Source organism: Corapipo altera, unplaced genomic scaffold, assembly GCF_003945725.1.
Source record: "Corapipo altera isolate COAL_440 unplaced genomic scaffold, ASM394572v1 0, whole genome shotgun sequence".
Lineage (NCBI taxonomy): Eukaryota > Metazoa > Chordata > Aves > Passeriformes > Pipridae > Corapipo > Corapipo altera.
Genome location: NW_020884872.1, coordinates 82,604,672 through 82,617,805, shown reverse-complemented (window position 1 = coordinate 82,617,805; position 13,134 = coordinate 82,604,672). Strand labels below are relative to the sequence as shown.

General features: G+C 38.6%; 1 protein-coding gene across 2 annotated transcripts in view; it reads right to left on the bottom strand.

The window, feature by feature from the left end:
• Nucleotides 1-13,134, bottom strand: part of NOX4 (NADPH oxidase 4) — a 106,122-nt gene that overhangs the window by 71,665 nt on the left and 21,323 nt on the right. For both annotated transcript variants that reach the window (XM_027653647.1, XM_027653723.1), the window contains exons 8-11: nt 10,952-11,032; nt 6,117-6,345; nt 3,969-4,133; nt 3,774-3,836 (exon numbers count right to left, since the gene is read on the bottom strand). In XM_027653647.1, the coding sequence (XP_027509448.1) occupies nt 3,774-3,836; nt 3,969-4,133; nt 6,117-6,345; nt 10,952-11,032 (538 nt within the window). The remainder of the gene's footprint in view (nt 1-3,773; nt 3,837-3,968; nt 4,134-6,116; nt 6,346-10,951; nt 11,033-13,134) is intronic.

Below are 13,134 nucleotides of genomic sequence, written 5' to 3'. Positions count from 1 at the left end.
GTAGACAGCAGTCTACTCTAAATCGCAACTTGTGAGAGTTTGTGCATTGACTCTGTAGTAGATTCAGCAGAGGCTGCACAAGAGAACCCAGGACATCTTCTGAAGCGCTTAATATCTGCAAAACACAAGGCTATTTCCATGAGGCTTCCAATCACTGCATGCTAATGCAAGAAATTCTAAAAACACAGCAGAAAAAGTGACTCCTGTTGTAAGACACTAATATATATTCTAAATAGAAATCTACTTCTGAAGCTACTCATTGGTAAAAAAAATAAAAAGGTAAGCATGGAGTCATAAATGGATGTGGATTCATGCTGCCTCAAATAACCAGTAATACAGTAACACTGTTAAGTGTCCGGAAAGAGAGGGAACTCAATACTGGGGGAAAATGTAAGATGGAGAAAAACTCAATGCTACTGTAAACTGCAAGCCTTAGTCTCTTCTTGTTCATACAGGTTAAAATGAAGAGTAACCAGAATGGAGTCAAACACTTTATAAAATGTAAAAAAAAAAAAAAAAAAAAAAAGAGGGAGAATAAACTAATTTTTTTCTTATTTTTGGTAAGAGGGACCATCCTAACTACCGGAAATTCTTACTATTGATAATGTTTGTTTTCTTTTTCAAAGTCTTTAAAGATTATCTAAAAAAATTACATCTAAATTGTGTTCCATAGCAGATGAGTTCCACACTTTCTTCCAGAAAAGTGTAAAGAAATGTCAATCTCGGGAAACAGAGCACTAGAGAAATTTCTGATGTTTCTTTGGATGGTCTGATCTCCAGACTACATCTTTTGGTTGCTTTGAAAGACATCTCCTCAAAAGTGTTCATCAAGTGGAAACACACAAAAATAATCTGTCCATTTCCAAACACTCAACTATTTATATACAGAAAGTATTTCTCTCAACTATAGATGAAAACACTTTCAAGCTGACTGTGTTCTGCTGAGATTCAACTGTAAGATGCAATAGTGTCCTATCTAAAACAAGTAAATTGTACATGAGGGCATACAGGACTGTAACTGTTACTCACGCTGTCTTACACAGCACAGTAACAGCTGTGTACAGTGTACAGCTGTGTATAGAAATTGGTAAAAAAAGCATCATAAAACATGATAAAAAGAAAACTTTTTTTAAAGTGAAATCAAAGACAGTGGAGCAATGAAGACACTATGCAGTGAGTAACCCACTATGCACTACCCAGAACTGTCCAGCAGGTCACCTACAGGAATCTCAGATGTTACACCATCTCTTCATTACCTTTCTCACACTTTCCAACAGGTGACAAAGACCAGGAGTCATACTAGTAAGTACAAAGTCACTAGTGAGTAAAGACCAGCAGAAGCACACTTCAAAACTGAAGTTAAAAAAAAGCCAGCTTCCACACTGATCGTGAGAGAAAACTGAGATCTCCAAGTGTCTGAACTTCAGAATGTACAAGGGACACTACCAAAGGGTCGAGGGAAGTTATTCTTCTATAGTCAGCACTGGTGAAACCACACTTTGAGACCCATGTCTGGTGCTGGTTTCCTCACTACAAGAGATATGAACATAGTGGATAGCATCCAATCAAAAAGACGATGAAGGGACTGGAACATTTCTCCTATGAGGATAGACTTAGAGAGCTGAGACTGTTCAGACTGGAGAACAGAAGGCTCAAGGGGATCTTATCAAAGTATATAAATACCTGAAGGAAGGGTGCAAAGAGAATAAAGTCTCCTAATGTGCCCTTGGTCACAATTAAGAGCTCCCTCTGGCTCGAAGTGAAGCATGTGGGAGCTTTGCCAGAGTGCAACTGGAGTGGGTTCAGGGCCTTTACACAGCCTCCCTGTGAGTTCCTCCACCCTGGTGTGGTAAGAAACTGAGCTAAATTGTAAATATTACACAACCTTGAAAAGGGAAGGGACTAGTAAAATATCTGCATGACTCTTTCACAGTGACTCACCCCTTTATTTCCACTTTTGCTTATCATCCTCACTTTAAAGTATAAAGATATGCCTGAACTGGTCTTTTCTGCTTGAATTTTTTGTCTTTCAAGCATGCTCCAGGCACAGTGAGATATTTCATCAGCATAAACAGGACATCAAATAGTGCCTAGGGACAGACATTTTAGCATGGACTGTTGCAACAGGACATGGGGTAACGGTTTTAAACTAAAAGAGGAGAGATTTAGACCAGAGATAAGGAAGAAATGTTGCCCAGAGAAGTGGCAGGGGTAGATGTCCCATCTCTGGAAACATTCAAAGGCCAAGTTGGACAGGGCTCTGAGCAACCTGATCTAGTTGAATATGTCCCTGTTTATTTCAGAGGGGATTGGACTAGATGGTCTTTAAAGGTCCTTTCCAACCCAAAGTATTCTATGATTCTAAGCAGGACAACAGTGCCAGGAAGAACACCACTGTCTTCCCCCAGCTGTGCTACAGTCATTCCTGCACTGCGCTTCCAGTACCCAAAGCCTCACACACCCCTCATGCTGTTCTTGCTGTGGATCAAAGTCCCATAATCCTAAACCAAGGTAGAAAGATTACCCAGGGATTATCATTATCCAACAAAAGAAGCAGCAGTAGTGTTCCAGCTTGCTTGGTAACTACAGGTAGGTCAGATGGGAGTAGAAAAACAACTGAGTTAAGCTTTTGCCTACACATTCTATAAGCATTAAAGCCTTTGCAAAACTCAGGCTATGCGAGTGCCATTAATGATTCACCAAGCTATACAGAGGCAGCTTCCCTTAAGTGAGATTAATTCCCAGATTTACAGCACAAAATTTACCCTGGGTGAAATTTTGTGGGGGTTCTTCTGTGATTCCTGGCTCAGCATGTAGATAAATAAGTTAACAAAACAAAATAAAACACCCTACAAACCCAAAGACAGTGGACCTGGTTGTGCCCTCTGAATTTTGGGCAGCAGTAAAACCTCCCGGTTTTTCCACAACACTAGGTATAACTCAGTGGGGACGAAGTATCAGTTATCAGTCCAAAGAAAAGAATCAAATATGAATGTTTATCTCAATTATCTTTTTGAATAAAAACATCCAATTCAGGCAATCTGAAAGCTTTTATTCCCCTTGGAAGGAAAAGGCTGCCACTAATATTCTGTTCTAAAAACTCTGCTTTTGTAACAACACAGTCAGTCAGTTCAGTAGCACATCCCAGGTCTCTGCGCTGTGTACTCCTGAAGAACTTCAGGTACATTTATATAAAATTTCATTTTATTTCTGTCTATCTCCAGAGGCCCCAGTTCCCATTCTAGACCAACTAAGCAGAGTAAGTAATAATCTAAATGTTGTATGACTTTATTGGTGTATCACAATACAAAAATACAGTAGGAAATAATTTTAGAAACTTCTTTTTTAAACTTGATGTTTACCTAATTTTGGAAAAGGCAGTCCCAGAAAGAGCTTCTCATTGAAGAGGAAAGATGACAAAGTTCATTACAATTTGTGCTCATTCTTCATTAAGGTCTACAAATATGCCTATAATTTTTTTTATGAAACAATTATCAACATCACATGGATTTTATTCATTTGTTTATTATTGGTTTTCACTTATAGAAGACTTCAAAAAAAGTTCCCATTATCACTTTCTCAACAGTGGAGAAAATTAAATATGTATCAAGTACTGTCATACATAATAATCATGCCATTTCACATTCATTGATACCCTCATAAATGAAACATAAGCTCTTCTAGAGAGAATTTTCACCTTGAAAGAAATAAAGACCATTTGCTTACCAAATACAAATAAAAGGGAAAGTACAGAAAAGAACAGTATTTCTTACCATTGTAAGGGTGAACGGATGGCTTTCCAGGGTAGACACTCTTGGACAGTGTAGAATGACATACTGAAATAAAATGACAGAAAAGATACTTTCAGAACATTCAATGATGGGCTAGTGTTTATAAATAAATCAATAGTCATCCCTACAGACAATGCTACAGGAAAACGGTGCTTTTTTAAGGGCACATTAACTCACCTGACCAGGCCTTGCTTCAAAGTCATCTTTCATCATCCTTACTTCAAGGACATTGGAGGGATGGCTTATTACCGAAGTTATTGTGACTGGTTTATTGCTGCGGATGTAGCGGTACAGCCTTTCCACACAGTACAAGCACAGGGGTCCAGAAATCCAAAACCAGGTCTATGGGAGAACAAAAATAGGTCACCTCAAGGACTTTTAACTACATGAGTACTTGCAGGACCTCATTTCACATCTAGCCTTCAAATCTCTCTACATGAAAAATTCAAGTATGTTCTGAAGCCTTAATCAGTCTAACCAGGAGCATCATCCACAAGCACAAGGAATTTCAATCATAAAACTCATCAAGAATAAAATGCTAATGACCTAATTGCTACCATGTTATTCTGGTTTTATGTAGTTAGATTGCAACTGGTTTCAGCAGCCAAAGACACAATACATACATGGTTTCAAAATGTAACAGACCAGAGTACTGTATAATCGTTTAACCTTTAAGGAAAAACATTGTCTGTCTTGTAATATTACTTGACTGTTATCTTATAATAATCTCAGGTTCAAGTAAAAACCAAAGAAAGATTCATTCTTGTTTCATAGAATTTATATTTATATTAAACTAGTGTAAAATCATAGATAACAGAGAGAAATGGGCACTTTTGAATCACAAGTCATTTGCCCTCATGGAATATATGTATGCTAGACAGAAAATGTCCTGGAAATGCCCATTTCTCTGCAGTGATTATACAGGGAGCCCAGGGAGCCCTGGGTGACTACTCCAGATGGAAACATTTGCAGCTGCTCAGCTAAATCTCATCCTAAGAGTCAATTACCAATAGCTTATGGCAGACTTAACTACTAATTCTACATCTGCTCAGTCACTCAAGCTATGGCATTGAAGTGCCCTTGATACTCACCCATCTTTGCTTCCCAATTTTTGAAGTTACATATCAGCCTCTCTTGCAACTAGTAGATTAATTAATTTCCACAAAAAAGCCTTAAAAGTTTCAGTAGCTCATAGAATCTTTTTTTTTTTTTTTTTTAATCTTGATATCACAATACTTCTGAACCCAAAAAAGTCATAAATAGTGTTACAAAGCTGCCAGGAGAACACTGAGTGGCCATCTCTTTCCATGACTCTTCTCCCATAATTGGCTCTAACGCAGGTATCTTAAGTCCCTAAGACTCTTTACTCTCCTGTGGGTCATATGGAACCAGCTATACACTGATGCTTGTAATTCAGGAGTATCACCACAACAAAATACCAATCCAAAGAACTTTGTTGGAGGAATTCAATGTAGAATTAACTGTTTCTTATTATGACTCCATGCTCCATAGAAAAATGGGTTCCCACTACAGCTCGTAAGGGACTGAGAAAACAAGGATAATAACAAAGAGAAACTCCTGTGAGGTCTGTTATGGGACCATCTTGAATGGTGGGCCTTGGACTTGTGAACTCCATATTCACAAGCTTCCTCAGGCTACTTACCAATACAGCCCAACTCATCTTTTCTCAAAAGAAAAGAGAAAATTTGGATGAAGAAAAAGCTGCTTCCACAAAACACAAAGAAACAAAAGGAAAACGGAAAACAGAAAAAGAAAAGGCTTTTCTATCCCTGCTGTCATCATACTCATTTACCCATGCCACACATAAAACAAGCCTTTCTGCAAACAACAGGCCATAAAAGCCAAACCACAACCAACTGCAAACCAGAAATGAGTATTAGGAGACTTGCATCTGCATGGTAAAAAAGAGAACAAATGGAGCTTGATTATTTCAACTAACTACTGTCACACAATGCTTACAAAGGAACCTTATGAAATGTTATATAAATGTTTGCTCTGAAGTGCTACGCTGTAAAGTCACATTTATAGCAGGACCAATACTTCTCTTATCATGTTGTACAAAAAATATTACAGCTGACCTCTTGACATTTTTCCACCCTCCCTATTCTATGCAACACATTGTAATGAAGCTCAGGGTTTAATACAGATTGATTTTTCCCCACCAAATCTTTGAATGCCTCAAAAGGTTTTAATAATATTTTCCATTATTAAAACATCTGGTCTGGAAAAGCAATAATTAGTGGTTATGGCTGACTGAAAGACTTGGCAAGGCTTGTAATACCTGAAACGTCGGATCATACAGACCTCTGGGAAGTGTGACTGGAACTTGGGTTCCTCGGAACAAATTCTCATAAAGTGATTTTGTACAAAGGGTTCTGGTACTGGGAAGTCTTCTGGGAAAGGTTCAGTAGCATAGTCAGGATACAACTCTTCAAAAGCTTTTGGCACAGTCAGATTCTGTCGGAGCGTTTTGTTAGGATTAAAGCAGCCAGGAGGGTGTTCCTCTAAGTTCGTCTGGTACTTGAGCACTCCCCTACATGAAAATAAGAATAGTAAAGACACTGAAGTAAGAAACAAACAACTTATCTTAATTCAGAAAGGGTTTTAGAGAGTAGTCACAAGCCTCATCTTCTGTTAGAATTTTTATTCCAATTGTTTACAGGACTTTCAATGAGATTGAAGATTTGCAACAATAGAGCCTCCTGTCACTAGAGGCAAGGTTTAACTTTTCCAGCTCGCTTGGCACTCCCACACTGAACAGCCTCAAGCTTATTGCTGCTTGAAAGAGAGAAAACATTGTGGGAACTTTGCAAAAAAAGTAAGTAATCACATTTCCAGTTCAATCTCACACAGGCAGGCTGTTTTCACTCATCCTCCCTACAGTCAGCAAGTCCTGTTTTTAAGGCAGTCTTGTAGCAGAAGGGGCCTAAGTTGCCAAATCATAAATGGCAGGAATGTTCCTACTACTTGGTATTTATCAGGTTTGCACACAATTCTATAGTTACCTCCTTTGGATATAATCTTGTCAGATAAAAGGAAAAAAGAAAGTCCTGCATGATAGCCAAGGAACCTTCCTTGCAAATTGTTTTGTGGGTTTGATGGTTTGTTTTTTTTTTTTTAAGCTAAGCTAAATTTGTAGTAAAATGAAGTAAGAACTTTGCAGCTGCATTTAGAAACTGAAGAAAGAATTGGAAACCTGAGACACTCTGGGATATCGCAGCATATGAATGAATCATTGGAAACAGGGAAGAAAAGATAACAGTAGCAGTAAAATTCCTCAGAAGTACTACTTGTCTCTGAATCTGGATTTGATGACAGTAAATCCACAAGCAGGAATATTTAAAAAACAAACAAAAAAACCCAAAAAAACAACCAAACAAAAAACACCACAAACAAAAAAAACCCCAACAACAACAACAACAACAAAAAAAAAGAAAAAAAAAAAAGAAAAAAAGAAAAACCAACCACCAAACAAATGAAAGGCTGAATGACACCTCTATAGGATGGTGCTGGGTGGGAAATGAGGCATATTGAGGCAACGTCTGGTGAGACATGCCCGCTGAGTACTAGGCCATGTTGTGAAGGCTCATCTTAAGTATGCAATCAAACATAAGGACATAGACTCCCTCTTCCTCTCCTTAACACACAGCAGCAGTAGAAATAGAATTTAATTCACAAGAAGAAAGAGAACTAGGACATCTGCAATACTCCCAACTTAAGTGGGCTCTGACAAGCTACTGGCAATCTTCCCTACAAAAATGCAGTCCTGACAGACAGCAACAAGCTTCCCACATGGTTCAGTGAACAATGTCAGCTTGGACGTTAAACCTCCTCACTCTAAATGCCACATATGACCCTGGGAGAATCATCTGGGAAGTGTTCTTGCACCTACACCCATGTTTCTGCCTGCACTTACTGCTTGATCATGCCTATCGCTTGCATCTGCCATCACTGCTGGTCATCACATATTTGCAAAGTGGCAGATACCACTGGCATTATGCTAGTTCCCTGCTTCATAAATATTATGGTGCCTCATGGATTCAGCTAGAAGTCAAAGCCCATGCAATATTTTCCCAGTCAACCTTGTGTGCAAGCCTGTCAGCAGCTCCCACAGCTTCTCTGTTCTCAGAACATCCAAAAGAGGATTTCCTTGAGTCATGAATAGTTATAAACATGAGAATCCCTTCCAGTGATCTCTAGTTTGGTCAAACTATTACAAACATGCTGAGTGGCAAACAGTGACGACAAAGCTGTCTGTTAACAGCAGCTGCAACTATTCCCATTTCTGAAGTTGTCAAGGAAAGGCAAGTCTTACACACCCAAGATCACTTCCCAGAAAGGTTGAGTTCTGCACAATTCTTGAGAAACCCAAGATATATCCTCATGTATTTATTAGACGCAACACTTCAATATATAAGAACTCAGTATGGATGTCAAGAAGTAGGAGATAGACAACTTTAGCAAACAAAAATGGGTGAGACAAAATGAGAAAGTAATGTAAAAGTGTGCTACAGGCTGACCAGAACAGTATGGAGAATCTGTAAGGCTCTCAAGCTCTGCTCCAATTTTCCATGCCCAAAATAGAGACAAAATTCACTTCTGGTTAGAGCTGGAAAATAGAAATATCACTATTTCTTAAGATTTTAAAGCTTATAAACTAGACATCAATGATTCCAAATGTTTTTATAGGGAATTGCACTGCTACTATCTCCTCATCCATCTTCTGCTGCTTAGCTCAAGGTAAGTTGCTTGAAGGGTCTCTTAAAGGTCAGTGTGTGGGTGGACTCGTAAGAATTTTCACCCTTTGGAAGAAAAATCTTTGAATAACTCTAGTGAGAGCACAAAGGCCTTATTCTCAGCCTCTATAGACCACAGCAATACCACAGTAACACCAAATTTGTATCAGCTGGGAACCTGGCTCCAAAGATTTTGTATGTTTTATAGTTCCTTACAGTGGTACTAGAAACATCAAGCGTCTGTTTTACATAAATTAATTTTTCGTTGCTGCTGCTACTACTGATCTAAAATACAGATAAATTGTTGTAGATATGCACGAAGTCTTAAGCCACTAAAACCTTTCAAAGTCATATCGCAAGAAGTATCCGCAACAGTTTAAACAAGACGAGAATCCAGCAATATTGTGGAAATACAGGCAAAACCTCGCTCAAACTGTCTGCACAGTTCAGCCACAGAAGATGCCTTGTTCTGTAGAGTAACTGGTCACGAGTCCACAACTCTCCAAGACATGCCACACAGGAGTAATTTGGGTGCAGATATCTAAGTTTCCTTCATTCTTAGAAGAGATGATCACATTATTTAGGTTGGAAAAGACCTTTAAGTCCAACCATTAACCCAGCACTGTGTTCACCACTAAACCATGTCCCTAAGTACCACATCTACAAGTCTTTTAAATACCGTCAGGGTTGGTGACTCCACTACTTCCCTGAGTAGCCTGTTTTAAAGCATCTTCTTCTGGTGAAGAAAGTTTTCCTAATATCCAATCTAAATCACCCCTCATACAACTTGTGGCCACTTTCTCTTGATCTTACTGCTATCACTAATATCACCTAGAAATCAATCCAGGTCACTTGAATCTTTGTAACAGCAAGTTAGTTGAAGTATCCTTCGGGCTTCATTGACTGTATTTATCAGAACTCATTAAACCATAATGAGAGAAAGACACTTAGAAAACATGGAGAGACCTACATTTAGGCATCTTAAACTTGAACTGACTCCCACTCTCCATGACTCATTCCCCTCCCATTTTTAACTGACACTCAGTTCTCTTAGATTTGCACTGAATGCCTTTGTAATTTAGTACTAAGGAGGCTGTGTACCAGAAGATGTCTGTTCAAAGCTTGGTATATTACTACAGCCTTGGTTTGCAAACTTGGTAAATGGAACATGCTTAGGAATACAGTGGGCAAAGGATAATGCAGTGAAGGAGATTAATTAAATGGGACATGAAAAATATCCCAAAGGCAATAACTGAAACAGATTGCCTAGGGAGATTAGAGGATCTCAGTCACCAGATGTTCTAAAGAAGTTAGAAAAACACCTGTCAAGAATAATTTAGAAAAAGTCCATCCTGCCCCAGGATGAGGAGAACACATTATATCCGTCTTCCCCCAGCTATGAAAAGAGTTATACCCCAGAAAAAAAGAAACAGAAAACCCCCAAACAAACAGAAACAAACAAAAAACAAAACACACACACACAAACACACACAAAACCAAAAACAAAACAAAAAACAACCCACAAGCAAAAAAAAACTAAACAAACAACAAACTCACAGAGTACAGGAATTGTGTCCAGGAGTTTCAATTGTTTTGAACTCATTATTTCAATTCACCAGATCTCAGGCTGCCTGTTTCTGTTCAACAATATATTCCTCCCATGATCTTGCTAGGCCTAGTTACCTTTCCACATTTACTTTAAGCAGCAGTGCTCCGTGTCACACAGTAAAGCACTCTGTGTTTCAGTAGATATTTGATGACGTAGAGAAATACACCTCGTTCAAAAAAAGGACCTCTAAAAGTCATCTAGTTCAATCCCCAACCCATGCAGACATATGTCGTAACTTGTGGAAGCTACTTTACCTCGCAATAGAGATGGGCTTGTTTGTGCCTGATACAGTCCTGACCTTCAGCACATAAACACTGGTTTGATGTTTGTCAAAACAAGAAGAAAAACTTGGAAATGTTGTATCACACCAGGGAGAAAGAGGTAATTAGGGAGAAGTCATTCCTTCCCTCTCCTTAGGAGTCAAAATGGAAGGTAGAAAGGAAAATGCAAGAGATGAGCAACTTTACTTCACATTCTTCTCTCAGTAAACAGGTAGGAGGGGGCAGAGAAAGAAACTATGTTCTCTTGGTTTCTCACTAGACACTGGTAAAATGGACAAGGAATAATATTGAAAGTGAAGAAGTTTGTTCTAGTTGGTTGTAGCACATACAATACTTCAAGCTACAATCTGATATTTATTTAAACAAACACCTGTTGAAAAACCATAGAGGACAGCAAAGTTAGCCCAAAGTTGGCCCGCTGTGCACAAGCAAGCTCAGGAAAGGCAGCAATCAAGAAAACTGCTCTTTCTGGTTGTGCTTCAGGAAAAGGGACAGTGTTTTCCATTTACTTACCCAGAAACATGCAGCATCAGCAGCATATAGAAGACAAAGAAAAGGTTGTGTGTATACCAGAAGATGTCATAGTTTGAAACCCTGAAAAGAATAAACCACGGTTCAATGCTGTTTCAACTTAGATGGAATCACTGCAAATTAAAAACAGACCTGTGCACACAGGACATCATTATACGCTACATAGTCATGTAGAAGAGTCAAAGCCCAGCATGTTTTCCTACAGGCACACCGTACTTGCACACAATTAAGTGTTGAGAAGAACAAGTGACTGGCAAAGAAGTAACAAGCTGACAAAGAGAGATAGGGATGTAGAAGTACAGAGACAGCTGAAGAACTCTTCTGAAATTAGGAGACTTCACTGCTTTCATAGGTCCTAGTTAGTATCTGTGAGACTCTCATAGCTAGAATAGTTCTTCCATCTGCAGTCTCAAAACTCAACCCTTTTACAGTGAGCATCACCATGCATTCTGCCTGCCCCAATACAATTTAATGTTTCACTAAGGTTACAACACATAAACAGGTAGCATGGACAGCAGTAGAAGGGCTAGTGGGAAGGGTAAAAAACTTGTGAGGGTATTAAGTGTAAGGAAATACAGGAGGAACAGGAACTAGAGCAAGAATGCAACAAGAGCACAGGTAGGAGAATTTTCAGAACAGGAAGCCATATACAGTATGGCTCTAGGACTGATGGTCTTGGGAGGGACAAGAAGAACATCACCACTGTGAGAGCAGGAGAGGTGAAGGGAAAAGAACACTTCCTTTCATCAGTAATTTGTTAGGCAAAATGAAAAGAACCAAGACCAAAGAAAATACCCACCCGGAACTGTTTTCTGTTAAGCTTGTTTGATTTTTGCTCGAGTAAAATAGTTACCAACAAACAACAACAACCAAATGGTTAAGAAAATACACTACTTCACAGCACACAAACACACCTTTCACACTACACAGCATGGTAGGAGAATCCCTTCCAAATCCAAAACCTACTCCCATTCATAAGCCAAACCAATTATTAAATAAAAAAACAACCTTAACTCTGAGAACATTATTTGAAAAGCTATTCCTTTGGTACAGTTAAATTAATTTTTTTTCAGAATTTTTTCCCCTCCTATGGTCTTTTACATAAACAGCTAACTGCCCTTGCTTCAATACAATTGACACATATACTGCATCTGTGTCTGTCAATACAGGAATTATTTATTTTCTTTTTCAAGAAAAAAAATAATTTTGATAATCTGAGGGCTATCAAAATAAAATCCAAGCAAGTGAAGGAAAAAGGAAGGAAGCAAAGGAGGAACAAAGGAAGCAAAGTGAGGTACCTAGCAACAGCAAGGGGGTCTGAAACCTCCCTTCCACCCTGACATCCTTCCCCCAGTCAGCACTATATCAACACTTTTTTCTCCTTGAAGCTGCTCAAACCATTTCTAACTCCTCATACCCTGGTAGGCATTTCCATGCAGTCACTCATCATATCTCTTAAGACGTTATGGGAGTCAACATCAGTAAGATGAAAATAAATGATGGTATAGGGAGGGGAAACACAACTGGAAGGCACAAAGAGCAAAATTTACCCTCAGTCCTGAAACAGGACATAGAATCCTAGAATGGTTTGGGATAGAAGGCACCTTAAAGATCACCTAGTTCTTTGCCCCATGCTATGGGCAGAGACGAGGACAGATCTTGAAGCTCTGGTTTAAATTTGTATTTTGCCATAATACCAAAAGTTGCACACTGAAAGAATTTTTATTGCACCTTGAGTACCTTTTTCAGAATGCACCAATTTTTCAAAAAGTCAATTCCTGGACTGCTTCTGACATATTGCTTTCAACAGTTAATTATTGTTACTGATTAAAGTTACCATACACTTCTTGTGCATGTCTTGAATACATCTAAATGTCAGCTTCTAGCCAGTTAAGTATTTTATTTTTCTTTCAGCACTCCTACAGATAATTGTACTATAAAATCCTATTCCTCCCATGTATAAAATTCCCCTAAACGTAAGCAAGCCCCTGAACTTCACCTCCTTAAATTAAGGAGATGTAAATCCTTGAACCTCTTACCATGAAATGTATTTTCCAACATTACGATAATCATGTATTTCTTGTATCTTTAAACTGTGTATCCTATGGATATATGCAGTATTCTAATATATTCAATAATCTTCCTATTGATACACATATATTTAA